We start from the raw sequence: 16411 nt of genomic DNA on the forward strand, positions 1-16411 counted from the left end.
TTTAGAACCAGACAGGGGGGGGGATACAACATGTCAGAGTAGGAGGACCCATTTAGAACCAGACAGGGAGGGGGATACAACATGTCAGAGTAGAAGGACCCATTTAGAACCAGACAGGGAGGGGGATACAACATGTCAGAGTAGGAGGACCCATTTAGAACCAGACAGGGAGAGATTCTGCCTCGAGACAGAAAATGAATAGACTAGATTCTCATCTAGAACAGGTGGATGACAGGGTATAGAGGGGGGGGGGAGACAGATACAACATGTCAGAGTAGGAGGACCCATTGAGAACCAGACAGGGGGGGGGATACAACATGTCAGAGTAGAAGGACCCATTTAGAACCAGACAGGGGGGGGGGATACGACATGTCAGAGTAGGAGGACCCATTTAGAACCAGACAGGGGGGGGGGGGGATACAACATGTCAGAGTAGGAGGACCCATTTAGAACCAGACAGACAGGGGGGGGGATACAACATGTCAGAGTAGGAGGACCCATTTAGAACCAGACAGGGGGGACGGGGGATACAACATGTCAGAGTAGGAGGACCCATTTAGAACCAGACAGGGAGGGGGGGGATACAACATGTCAGAGTAGGAGGACCCATTTAGAACCAGACAGACAGGGGGGACGGGGGATACAACATGTCAGAGTAGGAGGACCCATTTAGAACCAGACAGGGAGGGGGGGGGGATACAACATGTCAGAGTAGGAGGACCCATTTAGAACCAGACAGACAGGGGGGGATACAACATGTCAGAGTAGGAGGACCCATTTAGAACCAGACAGGGAGGGGGGGGATACAACATGTCAGAGTAGGAGGACCCATTTAGAACCAGACAGGGAGGGGGGAGATAAAACATGTCAGAGTAGGAGGACCCATTTAGAACCAGACAGGGGGGGGGGAGATACAACATGTCAGAGTAGGAGGACCCATTTAGAACCAGACAGGGGGGGGGGGGGGGATACAACATGTCAGAGTAGGAGGACCCATTTAAAACCAGACAGGGGGGGGGGGGGAGATAAAACATGTCAGAGTAGGAGGACCCATTTAGAACCAGACAGGGGGGGGGATACAACATGTCAGAGTAGGAGGACCCATTTAGAACCAGACAGGGGGGGGGATACAACATGTCAGAGTAGGAGGACCCATTTAGAACCAGACAGGGAGGGGGGGGATACAACATGTCAGAGTAGGAGGACCCATTTAGAACCAGACAGGGAGGGGGGGGGGGGGGATAAAACATGTCAGAGTAGGAGGACCCATTTAGAACCAGACAGGGAGGGGGGGGATACAACATGTCAGAGTAGGAGGACCCATTGAGAACCAGACAGGGAGGGGGGGGATACAACATGTCAGAGTAGGAGGACCCATTTAGAACCAGAAAGGGGGGATACAACATGTCAGAGTAGGAGGACCCATTTAGAACCAGACAGGGGGGGGATACAACATGTCAGAGTAGGAGGACCCATTTAGAACCAGACAGGGGGGGGGATACAACATGTCAGATTAGGAGGACCCATTTAGAACCAGACAGGGGGGGATACAACATGTCAGATTAGGAGGACCCATTGAGAACCAGACAGGGGGGGGGGGATACAACATGTCAGATTAGGAGGACCCATTTAGAACCAGAAAGGGGGGATACAACATGTCAGAGTAGGAGGACCCATTTAGAACCAGACAGGGGGGGAGACGGATACAACATGTCAGAGTAGGAGGACCCATTTAGAACCAGACAGGGGGGGGAATACAACATGTCAGAGTAGGAGGACCCATTTAGAACCAGACAGGGGGGGGGGATACAACATGTCAGAGTAGGAGGACCCATTTAGAACCAGACAGGGGGGGATACAACATGTCAGAGTAGGAGGACCCATTGAGAACCAGACAGGGGGGGGGGGATACAACATGTCAGAGTAGGAGGACCCATTTAGAACCAGACAGGGGGGGATACAACATGTCAGAGTAGGAGGACCCATTTAGAACCAGACAGGGGGGGGAATACAACATGTCAGAGTAGGAGGACCCATTTAGAACCAGACAGGGGGGGATACAACATGTCAGAGTAGGAGGACCCATTTAGAACCAGACAGGGGGGATACAACATGTCAGAGTAGGAGGACCCATTGAGAACCAGACAGGGGGGGATACAACATGTCAGAGTAGGAGGACCCATTTAGAACCAGACAGGGGGATACAACATGTCAGAGTAGGAGGACCCATTGAGAACCAGACAGGGGGGGGATACAACATGTCAGATTAGGAGGACCCATTTAGAACCAGAAAGGGGGGGGGGGGGGAATACAACATGTCAGAGTAGGAGGACCCATTTAGAACCAGACAGGGGGGAATACAACATGTCAGAGTAGGAGGACCCATTTAGAACCAGACAGGGAGAGATTCTGCCTCGAGACAGAAAATGAATAGACTAGATTCTCATCTAGAACAGGTGGATGACAGGGTATAGATATAGAGCAACTAGACTATATCTCATTTAACTCCACTAGAATAGGTGGATGACAGGGTATAGATATAGAGCAACTAGAATACATCTAATTTAACTCTGCAAGAATAGGTGGATGACAGGGTATAGATATAGAGCAACTAGAATACATCTAATTTAACACCGCTGGAACAGGTGGATGACAGGGTATAGATATAGAGCAACTAGACCACCTCCTTTACCTCTTGTAGAACAGGTGGACAACAGGGTATAGATATAGAGCAACTAGACTACCTCCTTTACCTCTTGTAGAACAGGTAGATGACAGGGTATAGATATAGAGCAACTAGACTACCTCCTTTACCTCTTGTAGAACAGGTGGATGACAGGGTATTGGTAGAGGCTCTTCTGTTTCCTGCATTTCCCCTGGCTCCACCAACAGTTCACTGCCACAAACTGCACCTGTACAAACGGTGCAGAAAGCAGAGGCAGAATAAGACCACAGAGCACACCACCTGCACAGACCGGGAGTCCCATTTAGACACAGAGGTAGGATAAGACCACAGAGCACCACCTGCACAGACCGGGAGTCCCATTTAGAAACAGAGGTAGGATAAGACCACAGCACACCACCTGCACAGACCGGGAGTCCCATTTAGAAACAGAGGTAGGATAAGACCACAGAGCACACCACCTGCACAGACCGGGAGTCCCATTTAGAAACAGAGGTAGGATAAGACCACAGAGCACCACCTGCACAGACCGGGAGTCCCATTTAGAAACAGAGGTAGGATAAGACCACAGCACACCACCTGCACAGACCGGGAGTCCCATTTAGAAACAGAGGTAGGATAAGACCACAGAGCACCACCTGCACAGACCGGGAGTCCCATTTAGAAACAGAGGTAGGATAAGACCACAGAGCACCACCTGCACAGACCTGGAGTCCCATTTAGAAACAGAGGTAGGATAAGACCACAGAGCACACCACCTGCACAGACCGGGAGTCCCATTTAGACACAGAGGTAGGATAAGACCACAGAGCACACCACCTGCACAGACCGGGAGTCCCATTTAGACACAGAGGTAGGATAAGACCACAGCACACCACCTGCACAGACCGGAAGTCCCATTTAGAAACAGAGGTAGGATAAGACCACAGAGCACACCACCTGCACAGACCGGGAGTCCCATTTAGAAACAGAGGCAGGATAAGACCACAGAGCACCACCTGCACAGACCGGGAGTCCCATTTAGAAACAGAGGTAGGATAAGACCACAGAGCACCACCTGCACAGACCGGGAGTCCCATTTAGAAACAGAGGTAGGATAAGACCACAGAGCACACCACCTGCACAGACCGGGAGTCCCATTTAGAAACAGAGGTAGGATAAGACCACAGCACACCACCTGCACAGACCGGGAGTCCCATTTAGAAACAGAGGTAGGATAAGACCACAGAGCACACCACCTGCACAGACCGGGAGTCCCATTTAGAAACAGGAGGTAGGATAAGACCACAGAGCACCACCTGCACAGACCGGGAGTCCCATTTAGAAACAGAGGTAGGATAAGACCACAGCACACCACCTGCACAGACCGGGAGTCCCATTTAGAAACAGAGGTAGGATAAGACCACAGAGCACACCACCTGCACAGACCGGGAGTCCCATTTAGAAACAGAGGTAGGATAAGACCACAGAGCACCACCTGCACAGACCGGGAGTCCCATTTAGAAACAGAGGTAGGATAAGACCACAGCACACCACCTGCACAGACCGGGAGTCCCATTTAGAAACAGAGGCAGGATAAGACCACAGAGCACCACCTGCACAGACCGGGAGTCCCATTTAGAAACAGAGGTAGGATAAGACCACAGAGCACACCACCTGCACAGACCGGGAGTCCCATTTAGAAACAGAGGTAGGATAAGACCACAGAGCACACCACCTGCACAGACCGGGAGTCCCATTTAGAAACAGAGGTAGGATAAGACCACAGCACACCACCTGCACAGACCGGGAGTCCCATTTAGAAACAGAGGCAGGATAAGACCACAGAGCACCACCTGCACAGACCGGGAGTCCCATTTAGAAACAGAGGTAGGATAAGACCACAGAGCACCACCTGCACAGACCGGGAGTCCCATTTAGAAACAGAGGTAGGATAAGACCACAGAGCACACCACCTGCACAGACCGGGAGTCCCATTTAGAAACAGAGGTAGGATAAGACCACAGCACACCACCTGCACAGACCGGGAGTCCCATTTAGAAACAGAGGTAGGATAAGACCACAGCACACCACCTGCACAGACCGGGAGTCCCATTTAGAAACAGAGGTAGGATAAGACCACAGAGCACACCACCTGCACAGACCGGGAGTCCCATTTAGAAACAGAGGTAGGATAAGACCACAGAGCACCACCTGCACAGACCGGGAGTCCCATTTAGAAACAGAGGTAGGATAAGACCACAGAGCACCACCTGCACAGACCGGGAGTCCCATTTAGAAACAGGAGGTAGGATAAGACCACAGAGCACCACCTGCACAGACCTGGAGTCCCATTTAGAAACAGAGGTAGGGTAAGACCACAGAGCACCACCTGCACAGACCGGGAGTCCCATTTAGAAACAGAGGCAGGATAAGACCACAGAGCACCACCTGCACAGACCTGGAGTCCCATTTAGAAACAGAGGTAGGGTAAGACCACAGAGCACACCACCTGCACAGACCGGGAGTCCCATTTAGAAACAGAGGTAGGATAAGACCACAGAGCACCACCTGCACAGACCGGGAGTCCCATTTAGAAACAGAGGTAGGATAAGACCACAGCACACCACCTGCACAGACCGGGAGTCCCATTTAGAAACAGAGGTAGGATAAGACCACAGAGCACACCACCTGCACAGACCGGGAGTCCCATTTAGAAACAGAGGTAGGATAAGACCACAGAGCACCACCTGCACAGACCGGGAGTCCCATTTAGAAACAGAGGCAGGATAAGACCACAGCACACCACCTGCACAGACCGGGAGTCCCATTTAGAAACAGAGGTAGGATAAGACCACAGAGCACCACCTGCACAGACCGGGAGTCCCATTTAGAAACAGAGGTAGGATAAGACCACAGAGCACACCACCTGCACAGACCGGGAGTCCCATTTAGAAACAGAGGTAGGATAAGACCACAGCACACCACCTGCACAGACCGGGAGTCCCATTTAGAAACAGAGGCAGGATAAGACCACAGAGCACCACCTGCACAGACCGGGAGTCCCATTTAGAAACAGAGGCAGGATAAGACCACAGAGCACCACCTGCACAGACCGGGAGTCCCATTTAGAAACCGCTTCACAATGTAATACAGGAACTAGGAGGTGTATAGAGTTGTACTGTAGAAACAGACTGGCACCCAGACTATATATCACCATACTGCAGCTGTGCAATAAACCAGGGGTGTATTCATTAGTCCAAAACCGTTGCATAAAAATTTGGTCTGTTGCAAGACATTTCGCAACAGAAACCTCTTCCTCCAAAAATGGAAAACATTTTGCAATGAAAACAAAGTTTCTATACAACGTATCCAAGTAGGTTCCACCCTGTTTGCTTCCTGAGCAGTAAACAGTTTCCATTGCAAAAGGTTTTGCAACGGGCCAGACGTTTTGCAACGGGCCAGACGTTTTGCAACGGGCCAAACGTTTTGCAAAGGTCTGTGACTAATGAATACAACCCTGTTCTGAAATATACTGTTCTGAACCAACCCTCAGCACGATAAGCCAGTCCACAAGCCTCCGAAAGACCTCTTGGCGAGTGGCGATGGAGTGTGTGCCTGCATGTGTGCGCATTAATGTGTGCGTGTGTTCCTGCATGTGTGTGCTCGTTTCTGTGTGTGTGAGTGAGTGCGTTCCTGCATGTGTGCGTGCGTGTGTGTACCTGTTTGACCAGCCTCCGTGCGACCTCCTGGACCTTGTGGCGTGTGTGTGTGTGTGTGTGTGTGTGTACCTGTTTGACCAGCCTTCGTGCGACCTCCTGGACCTCGTGGCGAGCGGCGATGGAGTGAGCACACCAGGGAGCGTAGAAGAAGATGACGGACACCTCTGCCGCGCCCCTCAGCCTCTCCACCTGCTCCAGCTGACCCAGGTACAGGTCCACTACAGGGGCCTCGGCAGAGAAGAATCTCACCGGGGGACGCGCCGACGCAACCACATTCTTAGCCCGGCTAGGAGGGAGAAGAGGGACGGAAGGGGGTGTGAGAGAGACAGAGAGAGACAGAGAGACAGAGAGAGAGAGAGGGAGAAGAGGGACGGAAGGGGGTGTGAGAGAGACAGAGAGAGAGACAGAGACAGAGAGAAACAGGGAGAAGAGGGACGGAAGGAGGTGTGAGAGAGAGACAGAGAGACAGAGAAAGGGAGAGAAAGGGACGGAAGGAGGTGAGAGAGAGAGAGAGGGAGAGAGAGGGAGAAGAGGGACGGAAGGAGGTGTGTGAGAGAGAGAGAGACAGAGAGAGAGAGACAGAGACAGAGAGACAGGGAGAAGAGGGACGGAAGGAGGTGTGAGAGAGAGACAGACAGAGGGAGTCAGAGGGAGAGAGAGGGAGAGAGAGGGAGAGAGAGGGAGAGAGAGGGAGAGAGAGGGAGAGAGAGGGAGAGAGAGGGAGAGAGAGAGGGAGAAGAGGGACGGAAGGAGGTGTGAGAGAGGGAGAGAAAGACGCTAGGAAGAGACAGGAAAGGACTTCGAAACAACAATTTCTCGTCTTGAAATAAGTTGCGTGTAACAACATTGAGTCTTCTCTAGGCTTTCCTCATTCTAACATGTCAGTCCATAGATAACCGCTCAGTTTCAATTACCATTTAAATCTCCTAGGACCATAGGTGATATGAACCCGGGGCTCCCACAGGAGAAACAATATTTAAATCTCCTAGGACCATAAGTGATATGAACCAGGGGCTCCCACGGGAGAAACAATATTTAAATCTCCTAGGACCATAGGTGATATGAACCCGGGGCTCCCACGGGAGAAACAGTATTTAAATCTCCTAGGACCATAAGTGATATGAACCCGGGGCTCCCACAGGAGAAACAATATTTAAATCTCCTAGGACCATAGGTGATATGAACCCGGGGCTCCCACGGGAGAAACAATATTTAAATCTCCTAGGACCATAAGTGATATGAACCCGGGGCTCCCACGGGAGAAACAATATTTAAATCTCCTAGGACCATAAGTGATATGAACCCGGGGCTCCCACGGGAGAAACAGTATTTAAATCTCCTAGGACCATAAGTGATATGAACCCGGGGCTCCCACGGGAGAAACAATATTTAAATCCCCTAGGACCATAGGTGATATGAACCCGGGGCTCCCACGGGAGAAACAATATTTAAATCTCCTAGGACCATAGGTGATATGAACCCGGGGCTCCCACAGAAGAAACAATATTTAAATCTCCTAGGACCATAGGTGATATGAACCAGGGGCTCCCACAGGAGAAACAATATTTAAATCTCCTAGGACCATAGGTGATATGAACCCGGGGCTCCCACGGGAGAAACAATATTTAAATCTCCTAGGACCATAAGTGATATGAACCAGGGGCTCCCACAGGAGAAACAATATTTAAATCTCCTAGGACCATAAGTGATATGAACCAGGGGCTCCCACAGGAGAAACAATATTTAAATCTCCTAGGACCATAAGTGATATGAACCCGGGGCTCCCACAGGAGAAACAATATTTAAATCTCCTAGGACCATAGGTGATATGAACCCGGGGCTCCCACAGGAGAAACAATATTTAAATCTCCTAGGACCATAGGTGATATGAACCCGGGGCTCCCACGGGAGAAACAATATTTAAATCTCCTAGGACCATAGGTGATATGAACCCGGGGCTCCCACGGGAGAAACCATATTTAAATCTCCTAGGACCATAGGTGATATGAACCCGGGGCTCCCACGGGAGAAACCATATTTAAATCTCCTAGGACCATAGGTGATATGAACCAGGGGCTCCCACAGGAGAAACCATATTTAAATCTCCTAGGACCATAGGTGATATGAACCCGGGGCTCCCACGGGAGAAACCATATTTAAATCTCCTAGGACCATAGGTGATATGAACCAGGGGCTCCCACGGGAGAAACAATATTTAAATCTCCTAGGACCATAGGTGATATGAACCCGGGGCTCCCACAGGAGAAACCATATTTAAATCTCCTAGGACCATAGGTGATATGAACCCGGGGCTCCCACAGGAGAAACAATATTTAAATCTCCTAGGACCATAGGTGATATGAACCAGGGGCTCCCACAGGAGAAACAATATTTAAATCTCCTAGGACCATAGGTGATATGAACCCGGGGCTCCCACAGGAGAAACCATATTTAAATCTCCTAGGACCATAGGTGATATGAACCAGGGGCTCCCACAGGAGAAACCATATTTAAATCTCCTAGGACCATAGGTGATATGAACCAGGGGCTCCCACAGGAGAAACCATATTTAAATCTCCTAGGACCATAGGTGATATGAACCCGGGGCTCCCACGGGAGAAACCATATTTAAATCTCCTAGGACCATAGGTGATATGAACCCGGGGCTCCCACAGGAGAAACAATATTTAAATCTCCTAGGACCATAGGTGATATGAACCCGGGGCTCCCACAGGAGAAACAATATTTAAATCTCCTAGGACCATAGGTGATATGAACCAGGGGCTCCCACAGGAGAAACAATATTTAAATCTCCTAGGACCATAGGTGATATGAACCAGGGGCTCCCACGGGAGAAACAATATTTAAATCTCCTAGGACCATAGGTGATATGAACCAGGGGCTCCCACAGGAGAAACCATATTTAAATCTCCTAGGACCATAGGTGATATGAACCAGGGGCTCCCACAGGAGAAACAATATTTAAATCTCCTAGGACCATAGGTGATATGAACCCGGGGCTCCCACAGGAGAAACCATATTTAAATCTCCTAGGACCATAGGTGATATGAACCAGGGGCTCCCACGGGAGAAACAATATTTAAATCTCCTAGGACCATAGGTATGTCTGACAGCCTGAAGACAGAATCTCTGACAACTGCTAGAAGTAGGAGGACAAGGCAGACAGTCAGTCTCTGATGACGAGCAGCAGGTCATGAGACAGGCAGACAGTCAGTCTCTGATGACAAGCAGCAGGACATGAGACAGGCAGACAGTCAGTCTCTGATGACGAGCAGCAGGACATGAGACAGGCAGACAGTCAGTCTGACGACGAGCAGCAGGTCATGAGACAGGCAGACAGTCAGTCTCTGATGACGAGCAGCAGGTCATGAGACAGGCAGACAGTCAGTCTCTGATGACGAGCAGCAGGACATGAGACAGGCGACAGTCAGTCTCTGATGACGAGCAGCAGGACATGAGACAGGCGACAGTCAGTCTCTGATGACGAGCAGCAGGACATGAGACAGGCGACTGGCAGACAGTCAGTCTCTGATGACGAGCAGCAGGTCATGAGACAGGCGACAGTCAGTCTGACGACAAGCAGCAGGACATGGGACAGGCGACTGGCAGACAGTCAGTCTCTGATGACGAGCAGCAGGACATGAGACAGGCGACAGTCAGTCTCTGATGACGAGCAGCAGGACATGAGACAGGCGACAGTCAGTCTGACGACAAGCAGCAGGACATGGGACAGGCGACAGTCAGTCTGACGACGAGCAGCAGGTCATGGGACAGGCGACAGTCAGTCTGACGACAAGCAGCAGGACATGGGACAGGCGACAGTCAGTCTGACGACGAGCAGCAGGTCATGAGACAGGCGACAGGCGACAGTCAGTCTCTGATGACGAGCAGCAGGTCATGAGACAGGCGACTGGCAGACAGTCAGTCTCTGATGACAAGCAGCAGGACATGAGACAGGCGACAGTCAATCTGACGACAAGCAGCAGGACATGAGACAGGCGACAGTCAGTCTGACGACAAGCAGCAGGACATGAGACAGGCGACAGTCAGTCTGACGACAAGCAGCAGGACATGGGACAGGCGACTGGCAGACAGTCAGTCTCTGATGACGAGCAGCAGGACATGAGACAGGCGACAGTCAGTCTGACGACAAGCAGCAGGACATGAGACAGGCGACAGTCAGTCTGACGACAAGCAGCAGGACATGGGACAGGCGACTGGCAGACAGTCAGTCTCTGATGACGAGCAGCAGGACATGAGACAGGCGACAGTCAGTCTGACGACAAGCAGCAGGACATGAGACAGGCGACAGTCAGTCTGACGACAAGCAGCAGGACATGGGACAGGCGACTGGCAGACAGTCAGTCTCTGATGACGAGCAGCAGGACATGAGACAGGCGACAGTCAGTCTGACGACGAGCAGCAGGACATGGGACAGGCGACTGGCAGACAGTCAGTCTCTGATGACGAGCAGCAGGACATGGGACAGGCGACTGGCAGACAGTCAGTCTCTGATGACGAGCAGCAGGACATGGGACAGGCGACAGGCAGACAGTCAGTCTCTGATGACGAGCAGCAGGTCATGAGACAGGCAGACAGTCAGTCTCTGACGACGAGCAGCAGGACATGAGACAGGCGACAGTCAGTCTGATGACGAGCAGCAGGACATGGGACAGGCAGACAGTCAGTCTGACGACAAGCAGCAGGACATGGGACAGGCGACTGGCAGACAGTCAGTCTCTGATGACGAGCAGCAGGACATGAGACAGGCGACTGGCAGACAGTCAGTCTCTGATGACAAGCAGCAGGTCATGAGACAGGCAGACAGTCAGTCTGACGACAAGCAGCAGGACATGAGACAGGCGACTGGCAGACAGTCAGTCTCTGATGACAAGCAGCAGGTCATGAGACAGGCAATACGGACAAACAAAACACAACAATGATAGCCTCCCACTATAGGCTACAGGTCCAGTGTTTATGAACAGAAAATAGACAAACACAGTGATCTAGCGAGCTGCACTGCAACGTTTTATAGAAAACAGACCCTAAAACAGCCGTCTAGATTAGAACGCACATTGAACACGTCACGGTCCTCGGTCCACAACACCACGTCACGGCCCTCGATCCACAACACCACGTCACGGTCCTCGATCCACAACACGGTCCTCGATCCACAACACCACGTCACGGTCCTCGATCCACAACACCACGGTCCTCGATCCACAACACCACGTCACGGTCCTCGATCCACAACACGGTCCTCGATCCACAACACCACGTCACGGTCCTCGATCCACAACACCACGTCACGGTCCTCGATCCACAACACCACGTCACGGTCCTCGATCCACAACACCACGTCACGGTCCTCGATCCACAACACCACTAGCGGTCCTCGATCTACAACACCACTAGCGGTCCTCGATCTACAACACCACTAGCGGTCCTCGATCTACAACACCACTAGCGGTCCTCGATCTACAACACCACTAGCGGTCCTCGATCTACAACACCACTAGCGGTCCTCGATCTACAACACCACTAGCGGTCCTCGATCTACAACACCACTAGCGGTCCTCGATCTACAACACCACTAGCGACCCAAACAAAAGGCTGAAGTTACATGTCTCGGTAGACGTCCAACCAACGAGCTGATGATTTCCACATCAAATAAATCAAAAATCAAATCAAATGTATTTATATAGCCCTTCGTACATCAGCTGATATCTCAAAGTGCTGTACAGAAACCCAGCCTAAAACCCCAAACAGCAAGCAATGCAGGTGTAGAAGCACGGTGGTTAGGAAAAACTCCCTAGAAAGGCCAAAACCTAGGAAGAAACCTAGAGAGGAACCAGGCTATGTGGGGTGGCAAGTCCTCTTCTGGCTGTGCCGGGTAGAGATTATAACAGAACATGGCCAAGATGTTCAAATGTTCATAGATGACCAGCATGGTCGAATAATAATAAGGCAGAACAGTTGAAACTGGAGCAGCAGCACGGCCAGGTGGACTGGGGACAACAAGGAGGAAACACACTGCAGGCGAGTTAGCCGAGACTGTTCTCTACCTATAGAAAGAGTTGTTTACAGCCGCACTAGGGTCAGACAGCATTCTTCTGTAGATTAAGCCGGTGACAGACGTGGATCGGAAAACATACCTCAATCCAGGGATGATGATGAGTTGTATTGAGAGTTCTATTCCCGTATTGTCCCGACTGTTACACCGAGAAGATTGAACGACCGGTAAAAGCTATCCCTTCTCTAATGGGTCAGTCAGGAGAACAACTCAATCCATTCTCTAATGGGTCAGTCAGGAGAACAAACTCAATCCATTCTCTAATGGGTCAGTCAGGAGAACAATTCAATCCATTCTCTAATTTTTTTATTTTTTTATTTTACTCGGCAAGTCAGTGAAGAACAAATTCTTATTTTCAATGACGGCCTAGGAACAGTGGGTTAACTGTCTGTTCAGGGGCAGAACGACAGATTTGTACCTTGTCAGCTCAGGGATTCGAACTTGCAACTTTTCGGGTTACTAGTCCAATGCTCTAACCACTAGGGTAGTCAGGAGAACAAACTCAATCCATTCTCTAATGGGTCAGTCAGGAGAACAAACTCAATCCCTTCTCTAATGGGTCAGTCAGGAGAACAACTCAATCCATTCTCTAATGGGTCAGTCAGGAGAACAAACTCAATCCATTCTCTAATGGGTCAGTCAGGAGAACAACTCAATCCATTCGCTAATGGGTCAGTCAGGAGAACAAACTCAATCCATTCTCTAATGGGTCAGTCAGGAGAACAACTCAATCCATTCTCTAATGGGTCAGTCAGGAGAACAAACTCAATCCATTCTCTAATGGGTCAGTCAGGAGAACAACTCAATCCATTCTCTAATGGGTCAGTCAGGAGAACAACTCAATCCATTCTCTAATGGGTCAGTCAGGAGAACAACTCAATCCATTCTCTAATGGGTCAGTCAGGAGAACAAACTCAATCCATTCTCTAATGGGTCAGTCAGGAGAACAACTCAATCCATTCTCTAATGGGTCAGTCAGGAGAACAACTCCTCTCTAAAGCCAGGATTGAGGTGTGTTTTTCCGAGCCATATCTCGCACTGACTCCGTGGTGTGTTGATCTACACAGGAATGCCGTTCGACCCCAAACCATAACTATTAGCTATTGGAACAGAGGCTGAAGTTGTAACGTTAACACACCTCAATCCTGGTTTTTCCGAGCCATATCTCGCACCGACTCCGTGGTGTGTTGTTCTACCATTCCAGTGTTTTACTTGCTATATTGTATTTACTTTGCCACCATGGCCTTTTTTTGCCTTTACCTCCCTTATCTCACCTCATTTGCTCACATCGTATATAGTCTTGTTTATACTGTATTATTGACTGTATGTTTGTTTTATTCCATGTGTAACTCTGTGTTGTTGTGTGTGTCAAACTGCTATGCTTTATCTTGGCCAGGTCGCAGTTGTAAATGAGAACTTGTTCTCAACTAGCCTACCTGGTTAAATAAAGGTGAAATAAAAAAAATATATAAAAAAAATCTACACAAGAACGCTGTTCGACCCCAGTGCAGTTGTAATCAAGCGGGTCGGATCTGATGGCTAATCATAACTATCAGCTATTGGAACAGAGGCTAAAGTTGTAACTTTAACAGTTGGCTAGACAGATAGCTAGATCAGGGGGTTTTACCTCGGGGACCCCCAGTTGGCTAGACAGATAGCTAGATCAGGTGGGTTTTACCTCGGGGACCCCCAGTTGGCTAGACAGATAGCTAGATCAGGGGGTTTTACCTCTCCTCTGGACCCCCAGTTGGCTAGACAGATAGCTAGATCAGGGGGTTTTACCTCTCCTCTGGACCCCCAGTTGGCTAGACAGATAGCTAGATCAGGTGGGTTTTACCTCTCCTCAGGGACCCCCAGTTGGCTAGACAGATAGCTAGATCAGGTGGTTTTACCTCTCCTTGGGGACCCCCAGTTGGCTAGACAGATAGCTAGATCAGGTGGGTTTTACCTCTCCTCAGGGACCCCCAGTTGGCTAGACAGATAGCTAGATCAGGTGGTTTTACCTCTCCTTGGGGACCCCCAGTTGGCGAGACAGATAGCTAGATCAGGGGGTTTTACCTCGGGGACCCCAGTTGGCAAGACAGATAGCTAGATCAGGGGGTTTTACCTCTCCTCAGGGACCCCCAGTTGGCGAGACAGATAGCTAGATCAGGGGGTTTTACCTCGGGGACCCCAGTTGGCGAGACAGATAGCTAGATCAGGGGGTTTTACCTCGGGGACCCCCAGTTGGCTAGACAGATAGCTAGATCAGGTGGGTTTTACCTCTCCTTGGGGACCCCCAGTTGGCTAGACAGATAGCTAGATCAGGTGGGTTTTACCTCTCCTCTGGACCCCCAGTTGGCTAGACAGATAGCTAGATCAGGGGGTTTTACCTCGGGGACCCCCAGTTGGCTAGACAGATAGCTAGATCAGGTGGGTTTTACCTCTCCTCTGAACCCCCAGTTGGCTAGACAGATAGCTAGATCAGGGGGTTTTACCTCGGGGACCCCCAGTTGGCTAGACAGATAGCTAGATCAGGTGGTTTTACCTCTCCTCTGGACCCCCAGTTGGCTAGACAGACAGCTAGATCAGGGGGTTTTACCTCGGGGACCCCCAGTTGGCTAGACAGATAGCTAGATCAGGTGGGTTTTACCTCGGGGACCCCCAGTTGGCTAGACAGACAGCTAGATCAGGGGGTTTTACCTCTCCTCAGGGACCCCCAGTTGGCAAGACAGATAGCTAGATCAGGGGGTTTTACCTCTCCTTGGGGACCCCCAGTTGGCTAGACAGATAGCTAGATCAGGGGGTTTTACATCTCCTCTGGACCCCCAGTTGGCTAGACAGACAGCTAGATCAGGGGGGTTTACCTCGGGGACCCCCAGTTGGCTAGACAGACAGCTAGATCAGGGGGTTTTACCTCTCCTTGGGGACCCCCAGTTGGCTAGACAGATAGCTAGATCAGGGGGGTTTACCTCGGGGACCCCCAGTTGTTTTTGATCTATTCCAGAGTTATCACACCTGATTCAACGAATCATCAAGCCGTTGTGAATTAGGTGAGCTTGTTCAGGGCCACAACACAACTGTGAAATGCCTGGTGGTTTGTCACTAAAAACCACATATAACTGCCGGTAGATTATCAACCATCCGAACGGTGTTACCTACCTGCAGGTAAATGTAACAGCCAGTAGTAGCAGGACGCTCAGCAGTATCGCCCCGCAGACAAGCACTGGTCTCCGGGCCATCAGACTCGACACCTGCCTAAGAGACTGCCGCAGCCACCGAAGCATTACAGGGAACTACCCGGCTATCCCTCCCATCGGATCTACACGCCCTGACCGTACAAGGCCATTCAGCTAGCGGGCGGGGAGGTTGTAGGAAGACTTGGCGAGGCGCGGTAGGGTTGTTGTAGGTTCAGTAGGTTGGACATTTATCCTGTTTTAGGCAGAGTTTAGTTCAAACACGAACAAGCCAACCTTCCTTCCCCACGTAGACTTAGCTACTTCCGCAATGACGCTGCTCCACGTCAAGGGAGCGTCGGGAAATAATCGGTCAAATCTGAAAAAGTAGAATCGTTCGAATTTATTGTAGTAGTAGGTTCAATACTCACTCAGAATAAAAGTGTCTTAAACTATGAATTTACTCCATTGCTTATAGTTCTAAATGGATACGTATTGCATCGTAAAAAGTAAGGTGGTTGTTTTTGTAAGGTTTCGTGTTATGAATTGTTTCGTTATTGCGAGATTGTCTCTCAAACTGCAAAACCGCAGCTGCCGTATCTGTGGTATTACTGTCAGAGACCGCTCGGTCGGGTTCGTTCTCCACCGAATTTAGCCGAATTTAAAGGCGCGACTGACTCATACAAATAATATTGCATAATAAATACTCGATATTATTTGTAGATCAGTCGGTCACAACTTACACATGACGGTTTTGAAGCAGTCATTCTTTAATTTG

The 16411-nt window shown here is 50.3% G+C and overlaps 1 protein-coding gene across 2 annotated transcripts in view; it reads right to left on the reverse strand.

Annotated features, from left to right (window-relative positions):
- LOC135530270 (thioredoxin domain-containing protein 11-like) overlaps positions 1-15948 on the reverse strand; it is a 62919-nt gene extending 46971 nt beyond the window's left edge. For both annotated transcript variants that reach the window (XM_064958621.1, XM_064958620.1), the window contains exons 1-3: positions 15620-15948; positions 6454-6670; positions 2815-2912 (exon numbers count right to left, since the gene is read on the reverse strand). In XM_064958621.1, the coding sequence (XP_064814693.1) occupies positions 2815-2912; positions 6454-6670; positions 15620-15744 (440 nt within the window). In that variant the 5' untranslated portion in view covers positions 15745-15948. The remainder of the gene's footprint in view (positions 1-2814; positions 2913-6453; positions 6671-15619) is intronic.
- Between the last annotated feature and the right edge of the window lie 463 nt (positions 15949-16411).

Source organism: Oncorhynchus masou, unplaced genomic scaffold (assembly GCF_036934945.1).
Source record: "Oncorhynchus masou masou isolate Uvic2021 unplaced genomic scaffold, UVic_Omas_1.1 unplaced_scaffold_1309, whole genome shotgun sequence".
Classification (NCBI taxonomy): domain Eukaryota; kingdom Metazoa; phylum Chordata; class Actinopteri; order Salmoniformes; family Salmonidae; genus Oncorhynchus; species Oncorhynchus masou.